General features: G+C 44.0%; 1 protein-coding gene across 2 annotated transcripts in view; it reads right to left on the bottom strand.

The window, feature by feature from the left end:
- LPIN1 (lipin 1) overlaps window positions 1–15,047 on the bottom strand; it is a 107,103-nt gene that overhangs the window by 71,821 nt on the left and 20,235 nt on the right. For both annotated transcript variants that reach the window (XM_056856286.1, XM_056856284.1), the window contains exon 2: window positions 3,665–3,721. In XM_056856286.1, the coding sequence (XP_056712264.1) occupies window positions 3,665–3,721 (57 nt within the window). The remainder of the gene's footprint in view (window positions 1–3,664; window positions 3,722–15,047) is intronic.

Raw genomic sequence — 15,047 nt, forward strand, 5'->3', positions numbered from 1 at the left:
GTATCCGTTACTTTCTTTAAAAAATGAGAATTGATTTGCATTATTACTTCATGGTACCATATCACTACTCCCCTAGGGTTGCCAATGGCTGGCAACCAGCCGGAGTTGGTGGGGGCAAGTAAAACCATAGAGTTTCAATTAGAGTGATGACATCACTTCCAGATTTTGCCTGGAAGTGACATCACGAAGCACACAATGCCAGTAATTATTTTTTATATTTCTCCCATAGCTGCTTGCAGCGGCAGCAGAAAGAACGGGTTGCCAGCAGGGGTTCTCCCACCATAGCAGGAAACTTTGCAACTCTACTACTTCTCTGTCCCTACACTGCTGTTAAGCACTGAATCCACTGACTCCTCATCCAGTATCCAGAGAGCAAGCTGTGAAAAAAACTCGCTCCTATAAGACTGAACCCTCAATTCAGCTAACTGTGACTTCTGTTCAGATATTATAATTTTGGCAATCCAACTGCATGTAAGGGGATATAGCAGTATGTGCAATCCTTTTGATATGTATGGTGCCATTTTGTGTGAATAGAGCAGTGCACATATTTTCCAACTGTATTTGCCCATATCACAGCTGGAAAAGACGGACGTTGCTGTATTCACATAAAATGGTGACTGCAAATATCAGAAAGATCACAGGTAGTCTGCTCTCCCATTGTGTGTGTGTGTGTGTGTAAAGTGCTGTCAAGTCGCAGCTGACTTATGGCGACCCCTTATGGGGTTTTCAAGGCAAGAGACTAAGAGGTGGTTTGCCAGTGCTTTCCTCTGCACAGCAACCCTGGACTTCCTTGGTGGTCTCCCATCCAAATACTAACCAGGGCTGACCCTGCTTAGCTTCTGAGATCTGACGAGATCAGGCTAGCCTGGGCCATCCAGGTCAGGGGCTCTCCCATTATACAAGGGCAATACCTAAAAAATTATGTCTAAATTTTAATTCCAGATTTGGCCCTGACAACACTGTCTATACTTTCAATGTTCAGACCTCCAGCCCACCCTCAGAGGCCTCTTAACTGTCTGATACAGTGCTCTCTGAGTTTGGTTTCATGGGCTGGGTATCATTTTGTTATTTGAATTGTTTCTTCAATAGCTGACCATGTACCAGTCACTTCCTCCCAGCCATGCTTCATATGCTTTCTGTGGCTCTTGTATGGTGAAAGATCAATGCCCTGCCCCTTCCCTGTGCAAATTACACAAGCCCATCTTTTAATTAGCTTTCCTGTCCAGGAGCACCAGATGTTTAATTGTGGTTTTGTGACTTCTCTCCCTCAGACAGGCAGGAAGGAGGATGGGGGGAAACGCAATCTGGTACTTGGGCAGAGATCCTGGTTTATACGTCATGTTATGGTGGAGAGAGGAGGTAACATACAGCACAACTCTTGTCAATTATTAATTTTTAGACACTTTCCATTTATAACAAAATTCATAAGGTGACTAGCTGATATCATTTTGGATTGAAGGCCTTGCTTTTGTGGCTTTCTACAGCCTAACTATATGACACACTGTTCCTTCATCCATCCTTGGTCTATCCATCTCCTCCAGGTCCTGTCAAGAAGACATTAGTAGGGAGTTCCCAGCTGAAAGTTAGTTTCTCTGGTGTGAGGGGACTGTTTGTGATCAAGACTGCAGTACATTGGTGGGGGGTGGGGAGAAGAAGAGTTGGTTTTCATATGCCGATTTTCTCTACCTTTTAAGGGGAATCAAACCGGCTTACAATCTCCTTCCCTTCCTCTCCCCAAAACAGACACTTTGTGAGGTAGGTGAGGCTGAGAGAGCTTGAAGAGAACTGTGACTGGCCCAAGGTCACCCAGCTGGCTTCATGTGTAGGAGTGGGAAAATCAACCCGGTTCACCAGACTAAAGTCCGCCACTCATACTGAAGAGTGGGGAATCGAACCCGGTTCTCCAGATTAGAGTCCACTGCTCTTATCCACTCACCTTGAACCATTTTCCTGATTTTATATAGCCACAGGGAGCTTCCCAGGGTCATTTCAGGTTGGGGAAGTGGCTCAGCAGAGGGCTTGTGCCTTCTCCCCATCACCACAGTCTTAATCTGAATTGGTCCCCATTTGCTTAAGAGGTTTTACCAGAAACTTCGCACATCTGCTTTACAGGAACCAGGTGGAAACAGTGATAACCAATAACTGCACATGTTGCTTATGCTTATCCTTCCTTCTTAGATGGCAACACTTATCTTGTTATCAGGATAATTTAATTGATTATCTATAATTCGATATTAACTGACCACAAAAATCAGAAGCTTCACATTACATGTTTCAGCTGCAGTCCATTTATAGCAATTAGGATGACCTCTTCCAGTCCTCTACTATGCCTTTTTATCTTTGTCTGTCCCAAATAAAAATACAGCGACAAAGATGTATTGATGAACCATATGTAACATGGTAGCTCCTACTGATGTCATGTTAACATTATCATAAGTTATGAGTCATTATCTGCTAATGACAAGCGAGGACAGCCTTTAGCTACCTGACTCAGGCTTCCTTTAGTTGTCCGGCTTGCAGATAAAGCCATCACAACAACCTGTGATAACCTTCTTGATGGACCACATAACATGAGATCCAAAGGTTTTAAAAACAATAGCTGAACAATGAACAAAGGACTGTGGGTATGCATAAATAAACTGACCTCACACAGGAGCCACATGAGTAGACAAAGAGGAATCATTTAGGGCAGGGGTGGGGAACGTCAGGCCCGAGGGCCATATAAGGCCCGCAAAATCATTTGGTCTGGCCCTTCATGGGTCCTGGCGGATTTCTAGCTCAGAAGGATCTAAGACTGGCGATCCTCCTTCTCCCGCAGACAGGAATAGACTCTATTCAAGGCAGATGTGAGTTTGTTTTGCCAAGAAAAGGAAACTTTTTCCCCCTTGCAGAAGAGTCGTTAGCTATGGAGCTGCCCTTTTCCACCCGGGCCATGGAGAAATGTATTCCCTCTGTACTACAAGAGGGCTGGGGGCAGAGGTGGCGACAATGGAGGGGTTAAAAGGGGTAGGGCCAGAATGTGCCATGGGGGGGGAGTTTTTAGTCAGTGTGTCCCCATTTCACTCCTTCAGGCAGAGGTAGCAGGAGCCGGCTGTAGAATCCGGCCCCGACCATGCGGAGCAGGAGCAACTCTGGCGTGTGGCTGGACAGCAACGCCCAGCTGGTGCAACAGACCATCCTGTGCCACCAAGTAGGCGAGTGTGCCACCGGTTGGATGCCTGCCTGCTTGCCCGTGCCGGGGGGGTCATCTGGGGCAGCTGCCTGCTTGAGGCTTGGTAGGCTAATTTTTAAGTTGATAATTTTGGTATGGCCCTCAAATGATGTTATAAATATTCAAATGGCCCTTGGTGGAAAAAAAGGTTCCCCACCCCTGATTTAGGGAGTAATCCAAATGTGTGTGTATGGTAGGGGGGCATGCAGTGATTCTGGCTCAGGCCTTTCTAATATCTAATTTGCATGTTGCAGTCTCCCTAATTTATGAACAATATCTTATTGACACCTAAAGCAAAACTCTGTAAAGTTTTATGAGGAGTCTGGAGTCCATGCAACCTCTTTCCATGGCACAACACATCAAATTGCTCCCCGCAAATTACCCACAGATGGTTTCACCTAGAAGTTCAGTCACTGACATAAACAGAAATGCTTTATAAAAAACCACACTCACATTCAGGTTACGTGTCCAGACATTTCGGATCCAGCCAGGATCCTTCATCAGTGGAATCTAAAAGCAAAACAGAAAGAACTGTCAGTTACAACTCATTCATCATTCAAATGAGTTATCGCACCAATCTGTCAGCACCCTCCATAGTCTCCTGCTCTGCGACAAAATTGTGCTTCCTCTCTAGCATTGTTTGAAGTATGCATTTGCTATAAACTTTTACCACCATTGAGAATGGGTTTCAGATGTCCACTATAGCTGTTGAAAGCCAAATATCCATTACTTTTTTTTGTAACTCTCTGCATATATAAACCTTACAAGAGATACCCTAACAATGTCATCCTAAGCAGGTCTACTCAGAATCCTACTCAGGTCTATTCAATGGGCTTATTCCCAGGAAAGTGTTCTTAGGACTGTGAGTGAACCGACTACTCTTTTTATTGGATCTTGTTTTAAACTGGCCTCTCTTTGTAGCACCTCTCTTCCCCTGCCCTTTCTGTTGTTAACACCAAAGTATCGGTCCAACGTGTGTACATGTCGATACATCGGATGAAGGGAGCTCTCCCTGACAAAAATTTATGTTGAGTTATATTGAGTTTTCCCACACTTGTAATGGCAGCTTCCTTCCTTTCTTAAGAACTCAATTTCCCATAATGAACAGAAACCTTGCAATCGACCCTGAGGGAGGGAGGAAGCAGACCTGTGGCCATTACTGACAACAAGTCTAAAAAGGTCAGTACATTTAAAATTCTCCTGGGGGGGCATTTTTGGAGGTAGAGCCCCCAAATTCACAGCGTAGCTTGAAGGGGCTCTCCTTGCATGACCCCCAAAGTTTGGTTAAGATTGGGTCAGGGGGTCCAATTATATGGGGTCCGGAAGGGGCTGCCCCCCTCCTCTATAGACAACCATTGCCAACTTCGCAATGCTTGCCTATGGAGGAGGGGGTGACCCCTTCCGAACCCCATAAAATCAGACCCAATCTTCACCAAACTTTGGGGTTTGTGCAGGGACAGTCCCTTCAAGCTATGCTGTGAATTTGGGGACTCTGCCTCAAGAAATGACACCCCCCCCCCGGACCCAAAAAAAAAGCCGAATAATTATTTGGCTTTTTCCAGAATTGCCTATTCGGCTTCAGCTTTCTCCCCAGGTTTGTGCATTCTGTAAACCTGAACTGGAAATTTACCAAAATGGCTAATTTCGGGTTTATTTTCGGTTCAGGTTTATCGATATGCACACACCTACTTGCCACACACACTTGCATGAGACATGTTCCAGTGACAGAAGATGGGAGGACTTGGAGATCCACCAACGTTTTGACAGATCAAAATGGGGATACTTGGGTTGCTGTAATTTAAGAACAGGTGGTATAGATTATGGAAACATATACTTAAGTGAGATGAATCATTTTTTAAAAAATGGATCAGAGAGAAGACTTGCAAAGCAACTTTTTGGAAGTGCCAATGAGTTATAAGAAAGATCGCCACAGTCATCGGTTCAACACACACTTCTGCATAGGTTTCCTTTGAAAGGCCGCCACGTGCTGTTGTTTTAAAACAGCATTATCATCATTTTCACTGAGCTGCGCTATATCCTCCTGAGGGAGTTACTAATTCAAAATGAGACTGTGGTATTAAATGACTTGCTTAAGAGTGTACAGGAAGTAATTTGGGTCTAAGTGTCTTCCAGTGAGATGGTAAAGAAGATAATATAGTAAGGCTGCAGTTGAGCTATTGCGCAAGGCTGCCAATTAGATTCTGTAAGGTTGTTATTAGGTGTAATTGGGTTGGATCCTGCTGATCATTTCTGCTCATGCAATTTCCACCAATTCCCCACTCCCATGGCAGACCTCTGATTCCCCCTGCAACAGACAGGAGGGTGTCTTGCCCCTGAAGGGGTCAACAGCCACTCAGCTGTTTCATCCCTGAGCTTGGGGGAGTGCTACTCCGGCGTCGAATCCCCTTTCAGATGAGGGATCGGACGTTGGAGGGAAGCATAGTGGCAGTCTGAGTTCAGGTCTGCCTCAAGAAGAGATAGTGTAGGTCTGCCTCAGCAAAAGAGTACATGGTTTGAAGGGCAGCTCTGCCTGTTAGTGTTTAACTCTGCCTCTAGGAGAGGACAGAGTATCCCGTTGTCAGGTTTGTCTCTGATGACGAGCAGCTCTTGTACCATTTAGGCTGACTCTCAGGAAGTGGCAGGCTGACGTGGGTGGAATCCTGGGTGTGAGAGGATCCAACTTAGCGACTAGTCAGTGAAAGCCTGTTTGTACCTGCAAGCCTTAAAGAGAATTCAAACCATACTCTGGAGCCATAACGAGCTTAAATTTATGTGCCTTAGCCAGGCTTCTCCTTTGACTGTCTGGAGACCTGTGCTGCAGATCTGTTCTTTAAAACTAATCTATGAATGAATGAATAATAAATAAATATTTGCTATTTACATACAGTTCCTGTCTCAGGGATCTCCGTTTTACATGGACACATGAAGCTGCCTTATACTGAATCAGACCCTTGGTCCATCGAGGTCCATATTGTCTACTCAGACTAGCAGCAGCTCTTCAGGTTCTCAGGCAGAGGGCTTTTACATCACCTACTGCCTAGTCCTTCTAACTGTAGATGCTGGGGATTGAACCTGGGACCTTCTGCCTGCCAAACAGAGGCTCTTCTACTGAGCCACAGCTCCTCCTCTAATGGAGATTTTGTTCTTCTTGCTCACCACAAAACTTACTTCACTGCAGTAAGCTCAAAGCCTTTACCCTAAGAAGGGGATGGTTTACAATTCAAAACAAACCTGCTCCCCCACAATCATAAGAGGCGGTGTGGGTCCCTCAAGTGGTAGAAAGGGCCTGTCACACACCCCTTATGCTGTTCTTGGGGATCCACTGTCTCCTGGTAGTAGAATTTTGGGACGAGCAGTAGGGAAAGGGGAGAAGTCATGATCCACTGATGGGATCCAGCCACCGTTAAAATTTATATAAGCTGAATCACCTGTGGGACACAAACACTTTTTTGGTCAAGATACATATTAGGTGCTTTGAAGTCCCATTCTTTCAACTGGAGAAATGGGAGGTAATACTTTAATCTGCTCCATTGCAATCAGTGCTCAATTTGGGGTGCACTGTACCTACAACTTAGTACAAGCAATTGCAAATGTTTGAAAAATGCTTCCCTTTTGACTGGATAAATCGCCATAGCTTTTAAAGAGGGAGGGGTTACGTTTATTTAAAGTGTTTCTGTAAAGCAATGAACAATCTTTTCTAATGATATCCCACACATACTGGGCACTGCCTTGCTGGCAACCCCCAGGAATTGAGGGGGCCGAGGCTACGGAAACAGGCACTGTAGGATGCTCTAGGAATTGCCCAAATCTCTATGGTTTTTACCATAGAGATTCGAGGGATTCCTAGAGCATCTAGCATCATGCAGCACCATGACGTTACTTCCAGGTACACAACCGGATGTGACATCATAGTATTGTGTGAAGTTGGTTTTCCCCTCCCCATTTCTGCTCCCACTGCTCCATCAGGCAGTAGTGGGTGCATGGGGCACAGTGGGAGGAGGTTGCCCACTTTGGCTGGCAGCCTGGCAGCCCGAGTGCCACCAGAAGCCTCCAGACCCAGCTACCTCACCCCCATGCAGTCCAAACACTGTATGAAAACAAATCACATGGTTTCCTAGCTCTACAGGCTTGGAAGAGTTAAAGCATTTCTTTTTTAAAGTCTAAAGGGCATAGGGAACAACAGAGACTGGTTGGGAATGTCAACAACGGTGAATGTGTTGCAATATGTTAGGCAATTCTTCAAGTGTTTCAAGTGATGTGATGTTAAACCTTTGGGAATAAAAACAACTTTGTATACTCAGTCTTGAAAACAACCTTCTTCATGGAGTGATATAACCAGCTCGCGACTATCTGGGAAACTTGCCAAGAGTTTGAGGACACGGTAGAATGCAAGTTGACACTACTTTACAATGCAGAGTTATAAATAACGTTCAAATGCTAAAACTTTCAGCGATGGAAAAGCCACATAAGCCACAAGTGAACTTTGAATATTATCGGGCAAAGCATTTAATGTTATGACCAAGCACTGATTCACATTTCTAAAGTAAATCACCCAATGCCAAAATTCAGTGCTGAATGTAACAGGATGGTGTGGACTCCCATAGGTCTCCCATCCATTTTTTGTTATAAAAGATCCACAAAAGAAATTATGCATGCATGTGTCCATGTTCAGTAGGCTGACATAATTCATCATATAAAAAAGCAAAAGGGTGTATTTAAAGGCAATAAAAACGGCAGTTTTCAGCTTTGGGCATCATAAATATCCCAAGCAATCAAATATTTTGATTTAAACTTGAAAATAACTATTTTGTTTATTTATTTAGTACATTTTTGTCTCTCCTTCCAAGGAGCTCAGGATGGCACTTTTTGTTCTGCCTTCCTCCATTTTGTCCTCAAACAATCCTGTGAGGAAGATAAGACAGAGAGCGCTCCTGTCCCAGGGTCCGCAAGCTTTCATGGCAGAGTGGGGATTTGAACCTGGACCTCCCAAAATCTAGCCCTCCAGCCTAGCCCCTCTACTACACTGCCTCTAAAAGAAAAAGCTGATCAAAAGTCAATAAAAAAATTAAAAAAAAAAAAAAGTCAAAGAAGAAACATGAAACTAAGGGAGAAAACTCTGGGCAGCCAGAACTTTGTGTGCTATTTTTATACAACAATTGCCATTGCTCAGGAGACAACCTATTTTTTCAAAGCAAACAGAATCTTGTCTGTTTGGCAGTGCATCTGCTGAAAGTAAAACCCAGGAAGATTTACTCTGATGTTTAAGGCAATGGCTTGGGTGTGGGCAGGCCAGGCACACAGGACGATTCAGGGTTTGGCTCACTGCCCTGCTTCAATTTTCCTATGCAATTGGGAAAACAATACCACAAACCCAAAATCAGACATCTGTAAGGATGCCACAAACTGCACAGCAAACAGCTTCAGCAGGTCAACATGAAACATTTGACAGCTGCAGTCTTTCATGAGCTGAGCCTTGAACAGCCTCGTCTCACCATCAGACCGCTCAAACAATTTCCACATTACTTTGTGGAGATGCAGTAGCTGTAGTTAAGGTTGCCAATCTCCAGGTGGGGCCTGGTGTTCTCCCATAATCCCACCTGATCGCCAGACTACGGAAACCAGTTCTGCTGGAGAAAATGGCAGCTCCAGAGGGCAGACTGTATGGTATACCATAGATGCTAGGTGAAATCCTTCCCCAAATTCCCTCCTCCCCAGGCATTGCCCCCAAATCTCCAGGAAATTCCCATGCCAGAACTGGCGACCCTAGCTGTTGTGTTTCAGTTAGAGCGGTTCCTCAGTGGAACAGGCTTCCTCGGGAGGTGGTAAGCTTTCCTTCCCTGGAGGTTTTTAAGAAGAGGTTAGATGGTCATCTGTCAGCAATGCTGATTCTGTGACCTTAGGCAGATGATGAGAGGGAGGGCATCTTGGCCATCTTCTGGTCACTAGGGGTGTGGAGGGGGGAGGTAGTTGTGAATTTCCTGCATTGTGCAGGGGGTTGGACTTGATGGCCTTGGTGGTCCCTTCCAACTCTATGATTCTATGGTGCAGAAAAAATTGAAGTGCAAAAGGCCTAGTGCTTGTGCATAGCTCTAGTTATGGATGTGAAAAAACCATCACATATCCAACAGAATGACTCTTCTGTTGGAGGAAGAGCCACTGAAGTAGGAAGAAGATTTCTTAGGCTAGAGGAAGGCTCAGACATTGCTTAGAGGAATGATAGGATGAATGCTGCTATTTCTGTGTGTTGAGACTCTTGGTTTATACATGTAGCTTGAAGTACAAGATGTTGTTTCTTAAAATTCACTGCAATAACTCCATTTGTTTCTATGGAGCAACGTTAGGTCCAAACCTGTTTCTGTATAAAATGTAGGGTTGCCAGGTCCCTCTTTGCCACCGGTGGGAGGTTTTGGGGGCGGAGCCTGAGGAGGGTGGGGTTTGGGGAGGGGCTTCAATGTCATAGAGTCCAATTGCCAAAGCGGCTATTTTCTCCAGGTGAACTGACCTCTATCGGCGGGAGATCAGTCATAACAGCAGGAGATCTCCAGCCCCTACCTGGAGGTTTGTTATACCAATAACTCACTCTACTGTAAATAGTAATGATGCAAATAAAACAGTAGTAGGCAAAATTAAATAAGGCAATAGGCAATAGATAGCAGGCAGCAAAACAGCCGAGGCTGTAACTATATGACAAAGAAAATAAAGGTACAAACGAAGCTAAGCAACAAGGGTTACAAAGCAAGGAAATGACAAGGTCAAGAAAAAAATCAGCTAGGGTTGCTGATAATGGGTGCAAAAAAGTTCATATAAGACATAGAGTCATTTTTTTAGTCAATTTCAACGTGTCTTCAGGCAACTGAGATGCAAATGGTCCCGAGCCGTTGCCTGAAGACACGTTGAAATTGACTAAAAAATGACTCTGTCTTATATGAACTTTTTTGCACCCATTATCAGCAACCCTAGCTGATTTTTTTTCTTGACCTTGTCATTTCCTTGCTTTGTAACCCTTGTTGCTTAGCTTCGTTTGTACCTTTATTTTCTTTGTCATATAGTTACAGCCTCGGCTGTTTTGCTGCCTGCTATCTATTGCCTGCCCTGACCTGGATGGCCCAGGCTAGCCTGATCTCGTCAGATCTCAGAAGCTAAGCAGGGTCAGCCCTGGTTAGTATTTGGATGGGAGACCACCAAGGAATACCAGGGTTGCTGTGCAGAGGAAGGCACTGGCAAACCACCTCTGATAGTCTCTTGCCATGAAAACCCCAAAAAGGGGTCGCCATAAGTCGGCTGCGACTTGACGGCACTTTACACACACACATCTATTGCCTATTGCCTTATTTAATTTTGCCTACTACTGTTTTATTTGCACCCTACCTGGAGGTTGACAACCCTAATAAAATGCAAACTAAGAACCTCAAAGCTGAGTTAAAAATCATAACAAAATTATTACATATATTATATGGTGTACGCAGAAATAAAAACATATGGCCTTATATAAAGCCTAATAATTAAAAAGAACAGATATGTATCGTTACTAACTTTCCAACATTGTTGATGATAAAAACCATTGTTAATGACCAGTAATTAACCAGATGTGTTTTGGCCTGTACAGCCTTCTTCAGTGGTCATATATACAATTACAAAGACACATCCAGAAATACATATAAAAGGTGTGCTATAAAGCAATAACCTTATATATTGTGTGCCCTGTTGTCGCTTATAGTAGCATACCATGGATATTTCACCATCGGAATTGGCTCACACAGAAGTCTTGTAATGTATTTCTAAAGTTGCACGGATGTGTTTACCATCAACCAGTGATAAAGCGTTATCTGTATAAAATGTCACACTAAGGAAAACATGTGTCAGCTGGTTTAGGAACATATATCCTAGTCAAGCAAGCTTGACATGTGAGCTCACCCCAGGCCAAGTTTGCATGTTTACAAGTTTCAGAGAACAGGTTTGAGATGTGAAAATACACACAGGATCTCCAGGCACCAGCTGGAAACAAAAGGCATTCATCATAGCAATGTCAATACTTAACTTGTCCTCTTCTCAGAACAAACACAGTGAGCTATTTGTTTCTGTCCACATGTTCTCTTGGGTAATAAACTTGGGTGTAAACAGCAAATATATCTCCCAGCCATAAATGTCCACAAGGCTTCAGTATTCTAACAGTGCTATCCTAAACAGTTACACAACCCTTCTAAGCCCATTGACTTAAAGACTGGATTTAGAAGACTTATATAACTCTGCTTAGGATGCCACCATAAGGCTTGGGAAATTCCAAACATGGCTTTGCAGATTGTGCCATGAAAAGAATAAAGAAGGAGGGAAGTGGGGGGGGGAGCTATGAACTATCAGATTTCGAATAAAAATAAACACCTGAACATGGTGTGGACATTCTGAATAGCCCATTACTAGTGTGTTTGTCTGGTGCATTAGATTTCTATGATGTAATTATAAGCATCTCTGAAACAAATGCAATGCCCCACCCATTTGTTGGGTTCTTGAACATATGAAAATCATTGCTCATTAGGCAAATAGACTACATGCAAATCAGCCTTGTGACATTTCACACTCCAAGGTCTCTGGTGAGAACAGCATGTTCAGAATTCCATTCCCCTATGAAGGAAGTGGTGGTTCTCCATCGGGCTGATCTAATTAAGTAAGCACTGGAAAAATGGAGGATCCTCTGTTCAGATTTCATCCATACATGTGGCTTGAGCTAGTCTTATTTGTTCAGGCTCATGTTTTCACCATCAAATGGAAAGAAATACCTCATTTCATTATACAAAGACAAATAAAAGAAGGACAATTCCATGAGCATTTAAGGAATGTTTAAACAAAAGTCTAAGATAATGGGAAGTTTGATGCTAGAAATTGTTGGGGAATGAAGGGAGGATCAGTTTCAAGCACCAAACTGCATTTGATACTTTTGTGGGATAATCCAACAAAGACAATATTCAAAAATAATTGTACATCATCCTGTCCATATGAAATGACGGGGGAATAAGCTAAAATGGGATCATTTGTAAGGAATAATTGGTTGGCAGAGGAGACAGAAAGTATCCTCTCCTGCAAAACATTATTTTGTTTTACTTTATCCATTCACAACATTTATATTTTGGAACATCTTATTTGCCTCATTAATGTAGTTCCATGCTGAAATAGACTCAGTCAGGCAATTAATCAAGAGAAACTCTAAGAACATAAGAAAAGCCCTGCTGGATCAGACCAAGGCCCATCAAATCCAGCAGTCTGCTCACACAGTGGCCAACCAGGTGCCTCTAGGAAGCCCCCAAACAAGACGACTGCAGCAGCACCATCCTGCCTGTGTTCCACAGCACCCAAGATAATAGGCATGCTCCTCTGATCCTGGAGAGAATAGGTTTGTGTCTGGTTTGTGTCACATTGACAATTAATGCTGCTTAAGGCTAAGGTCTTTTATGCATGGTTGTTTCATTTGCCATCACCCCTCCGACAACTTCGGGTCTTTGTGTTGATTGTGCATGCCATTTCTGACCATCAGAGATCGCCTCGCTCTCCCCCTGCGTTTCCCTGCGTTTTACCTATGTTTTCAAATTTGAGATAAAACAGGTATCTGAAAATGCAGGCAAAATGGGGAAAACACGGGGAGAATGAGGCAACCTCTGACAGTCAGAAACGGCATGCATAATCAACACAGACCCAAAGTTGTCGGTGGGGTAACGGTGAGTGAAACAGCTATGCGTAAAAGATCTAAGTCAGCCCTCTTTCTCTGGTACATTATTCTAGTGTTGATATATTTTTCCTCAGCATTATCCACAGAAATGACAGTTTGAAATTCAACAGTAATCCAGCATATGCCTCATGCACATGTTGTTGTGAGTCCATAAGTAGTTTTTTTTTAAATTATTGCAAAATCCTATTAATCTGAGGGAGCTGTAAGAGAAGCTGTAGGAAGGCAAGGATGGAATTGCTCAACTTAGAAGCGGCCCAAGTGTAAGGCCCCTGTCCTCTCCACAGATGAGACACCCCAATTTGATCCCCAGTCTTCCTCTTAGTTGTTTTGAAGGGCACTCCTTGAAAGCCTAAGGGAAACAGAGATCCCGGGAAAAGTTTTCAGAGAGTGCATCTGGTTTGCCATGTCCAGAGCACATTCCAGCATGGACACAGAATGCAAAAAGCATTTACATACCCCCCCAGCTCCAAGGTGTGCATAGGCTTACCAGGTCCCCCCTCTCCTCCGGTGGGAGATTTTTGGAGTGGAGGTGACGGGGGGTTGTGCATGTGTGCAGCCGCGCCGACACGATCGTGTCACTTCCTGCTTACACCTGGAAGTGCTGCATCGCAAGCATCCTTTACCATTCAAACTGGGAGTTTGAGTGAGTGGTAAAAGGCCCGTTGCGATGTGGCACTTCCGGGTGTAAAACGTATCACAAGGGGCTGTTTACCACTCAAACTCCCAGTTTGAGTGGTAAAAGGCTCCTTGAGATGCATTCACACCCAGAAGTGCTGCATCGCAAGGGGCCTTTTACCACTCAAACTGGGAGATTGAGTGGTAACCAGCCCCTAGTGATGCGGCACTTCCAGGTGTAAACCGGAAGTGACATGTCGCCGCAGGCAGGCGCACGTGCACACGTTGCCCACCGACCCTCAGCTGGTCGGTGGGCAGCCAGGTGGATTGGCGGGGGTTTGCCTGCCACCACCTGGAAATTATATTTATAAATATTGATATAAGTGAATCATTAGCCTACATCTGTGATTTTTGAATAATACCACCTGGCATTTGGCAACCCTAGGTCTGCATAAAATGATCATATCCCTACTTCAAGGGGTACTTCATCAAAGCAATATGAACCATTTCCAGTTAATGAGCAACCTTTTAGTATCCCCTCTGATCCCTAAAAGCAGCCTAACATCCAGCCAACTCAGGATCGGCCATCAAGAAGACAGTTTTACCATTGTTTCTTCTCCTCATCCTCACCCTGTTCTCTGTTTTTGTGTGTGGGTTTATTGGGAGGGAGAGGGTAGTTTTATTCTTAGGGTTGCCACATCCCTATTCACCACCGGAGGGAGGTTTTTGGGGCAGAGCCTGAAGGGGGTGGTGTTTGGGAGGGAAGGGACTTCAACACCATAGAGTCCAATGGCCAAAGTGGCCATTTTCTCCAGGGGAACTGATCTCTATCGGCTGGAGATCAGTTGTAATAGCAGGAGATCTCCAGCTAGTACCTGGAGGTTGGCAACCCTATTTATTCTTGGTTTTACTTATGTCGTTGTATTCATGATTTTAAAGGTGTGCAGTTTTGGTCTGCCTCTAGTTGTGCGTCTGAGTGCTAGCAAATAAATATTTCATTTCGTTTCAGTTGGTTGGTCTGTGTTACTCTTTCTCTTGGGAATATTGTGCAGGAATAAACCCTCCATATACATTGACAAAAGGTCCTTTGTTTATCTGGCTGTAGACCCTGTAACAAGCTAATTTCCACCTCTCTAGATCCAGTTCATGTAAGGAGCCAAGTGTCAAATAATCTTCATTAAGTTGCAAGCAGTGAGAACTCAGGTTTGGGGTATCATCAAAAGATGGCTTCTGTCAGCTGTGTCAGAGCAAGAGCGTTGCCAATGCAATAACAATCCCAGTTGGAAGGGCGCCACTGCCTAATGACTTGTGAATTGCCAGCCCTTTCTTCGTGATCCAGATATTTCTTGGAGATCTCATATTGATCTAATTCACCCTTAATTTATGGCATAGTAAATACAATGAAACGGAAGAATGGCCGCAGGCCATGTTGCGCAAATCCATCCATCAACCTATTTTAATGCATTTCATTGTTAATAGCTGTCTTGGTGCATTTTCTTTACA

The sequence above is a fragment of the Euleptes europaea genome, chromosome 10 (assembly GCF_029931775.1).
Source record: "Euleptes europaea isolate rEulEur1 chromosome 10, rEulEur1.hap1, whole genome shotgun sequence".
In the NCBI taxonomy this organism is placed as follows: Eukaryota; Metazoa; Chordata; class Lepidosauria; order Squamata; family Sphaerodactylidae; genus Euleptes; species Euleptes europaea.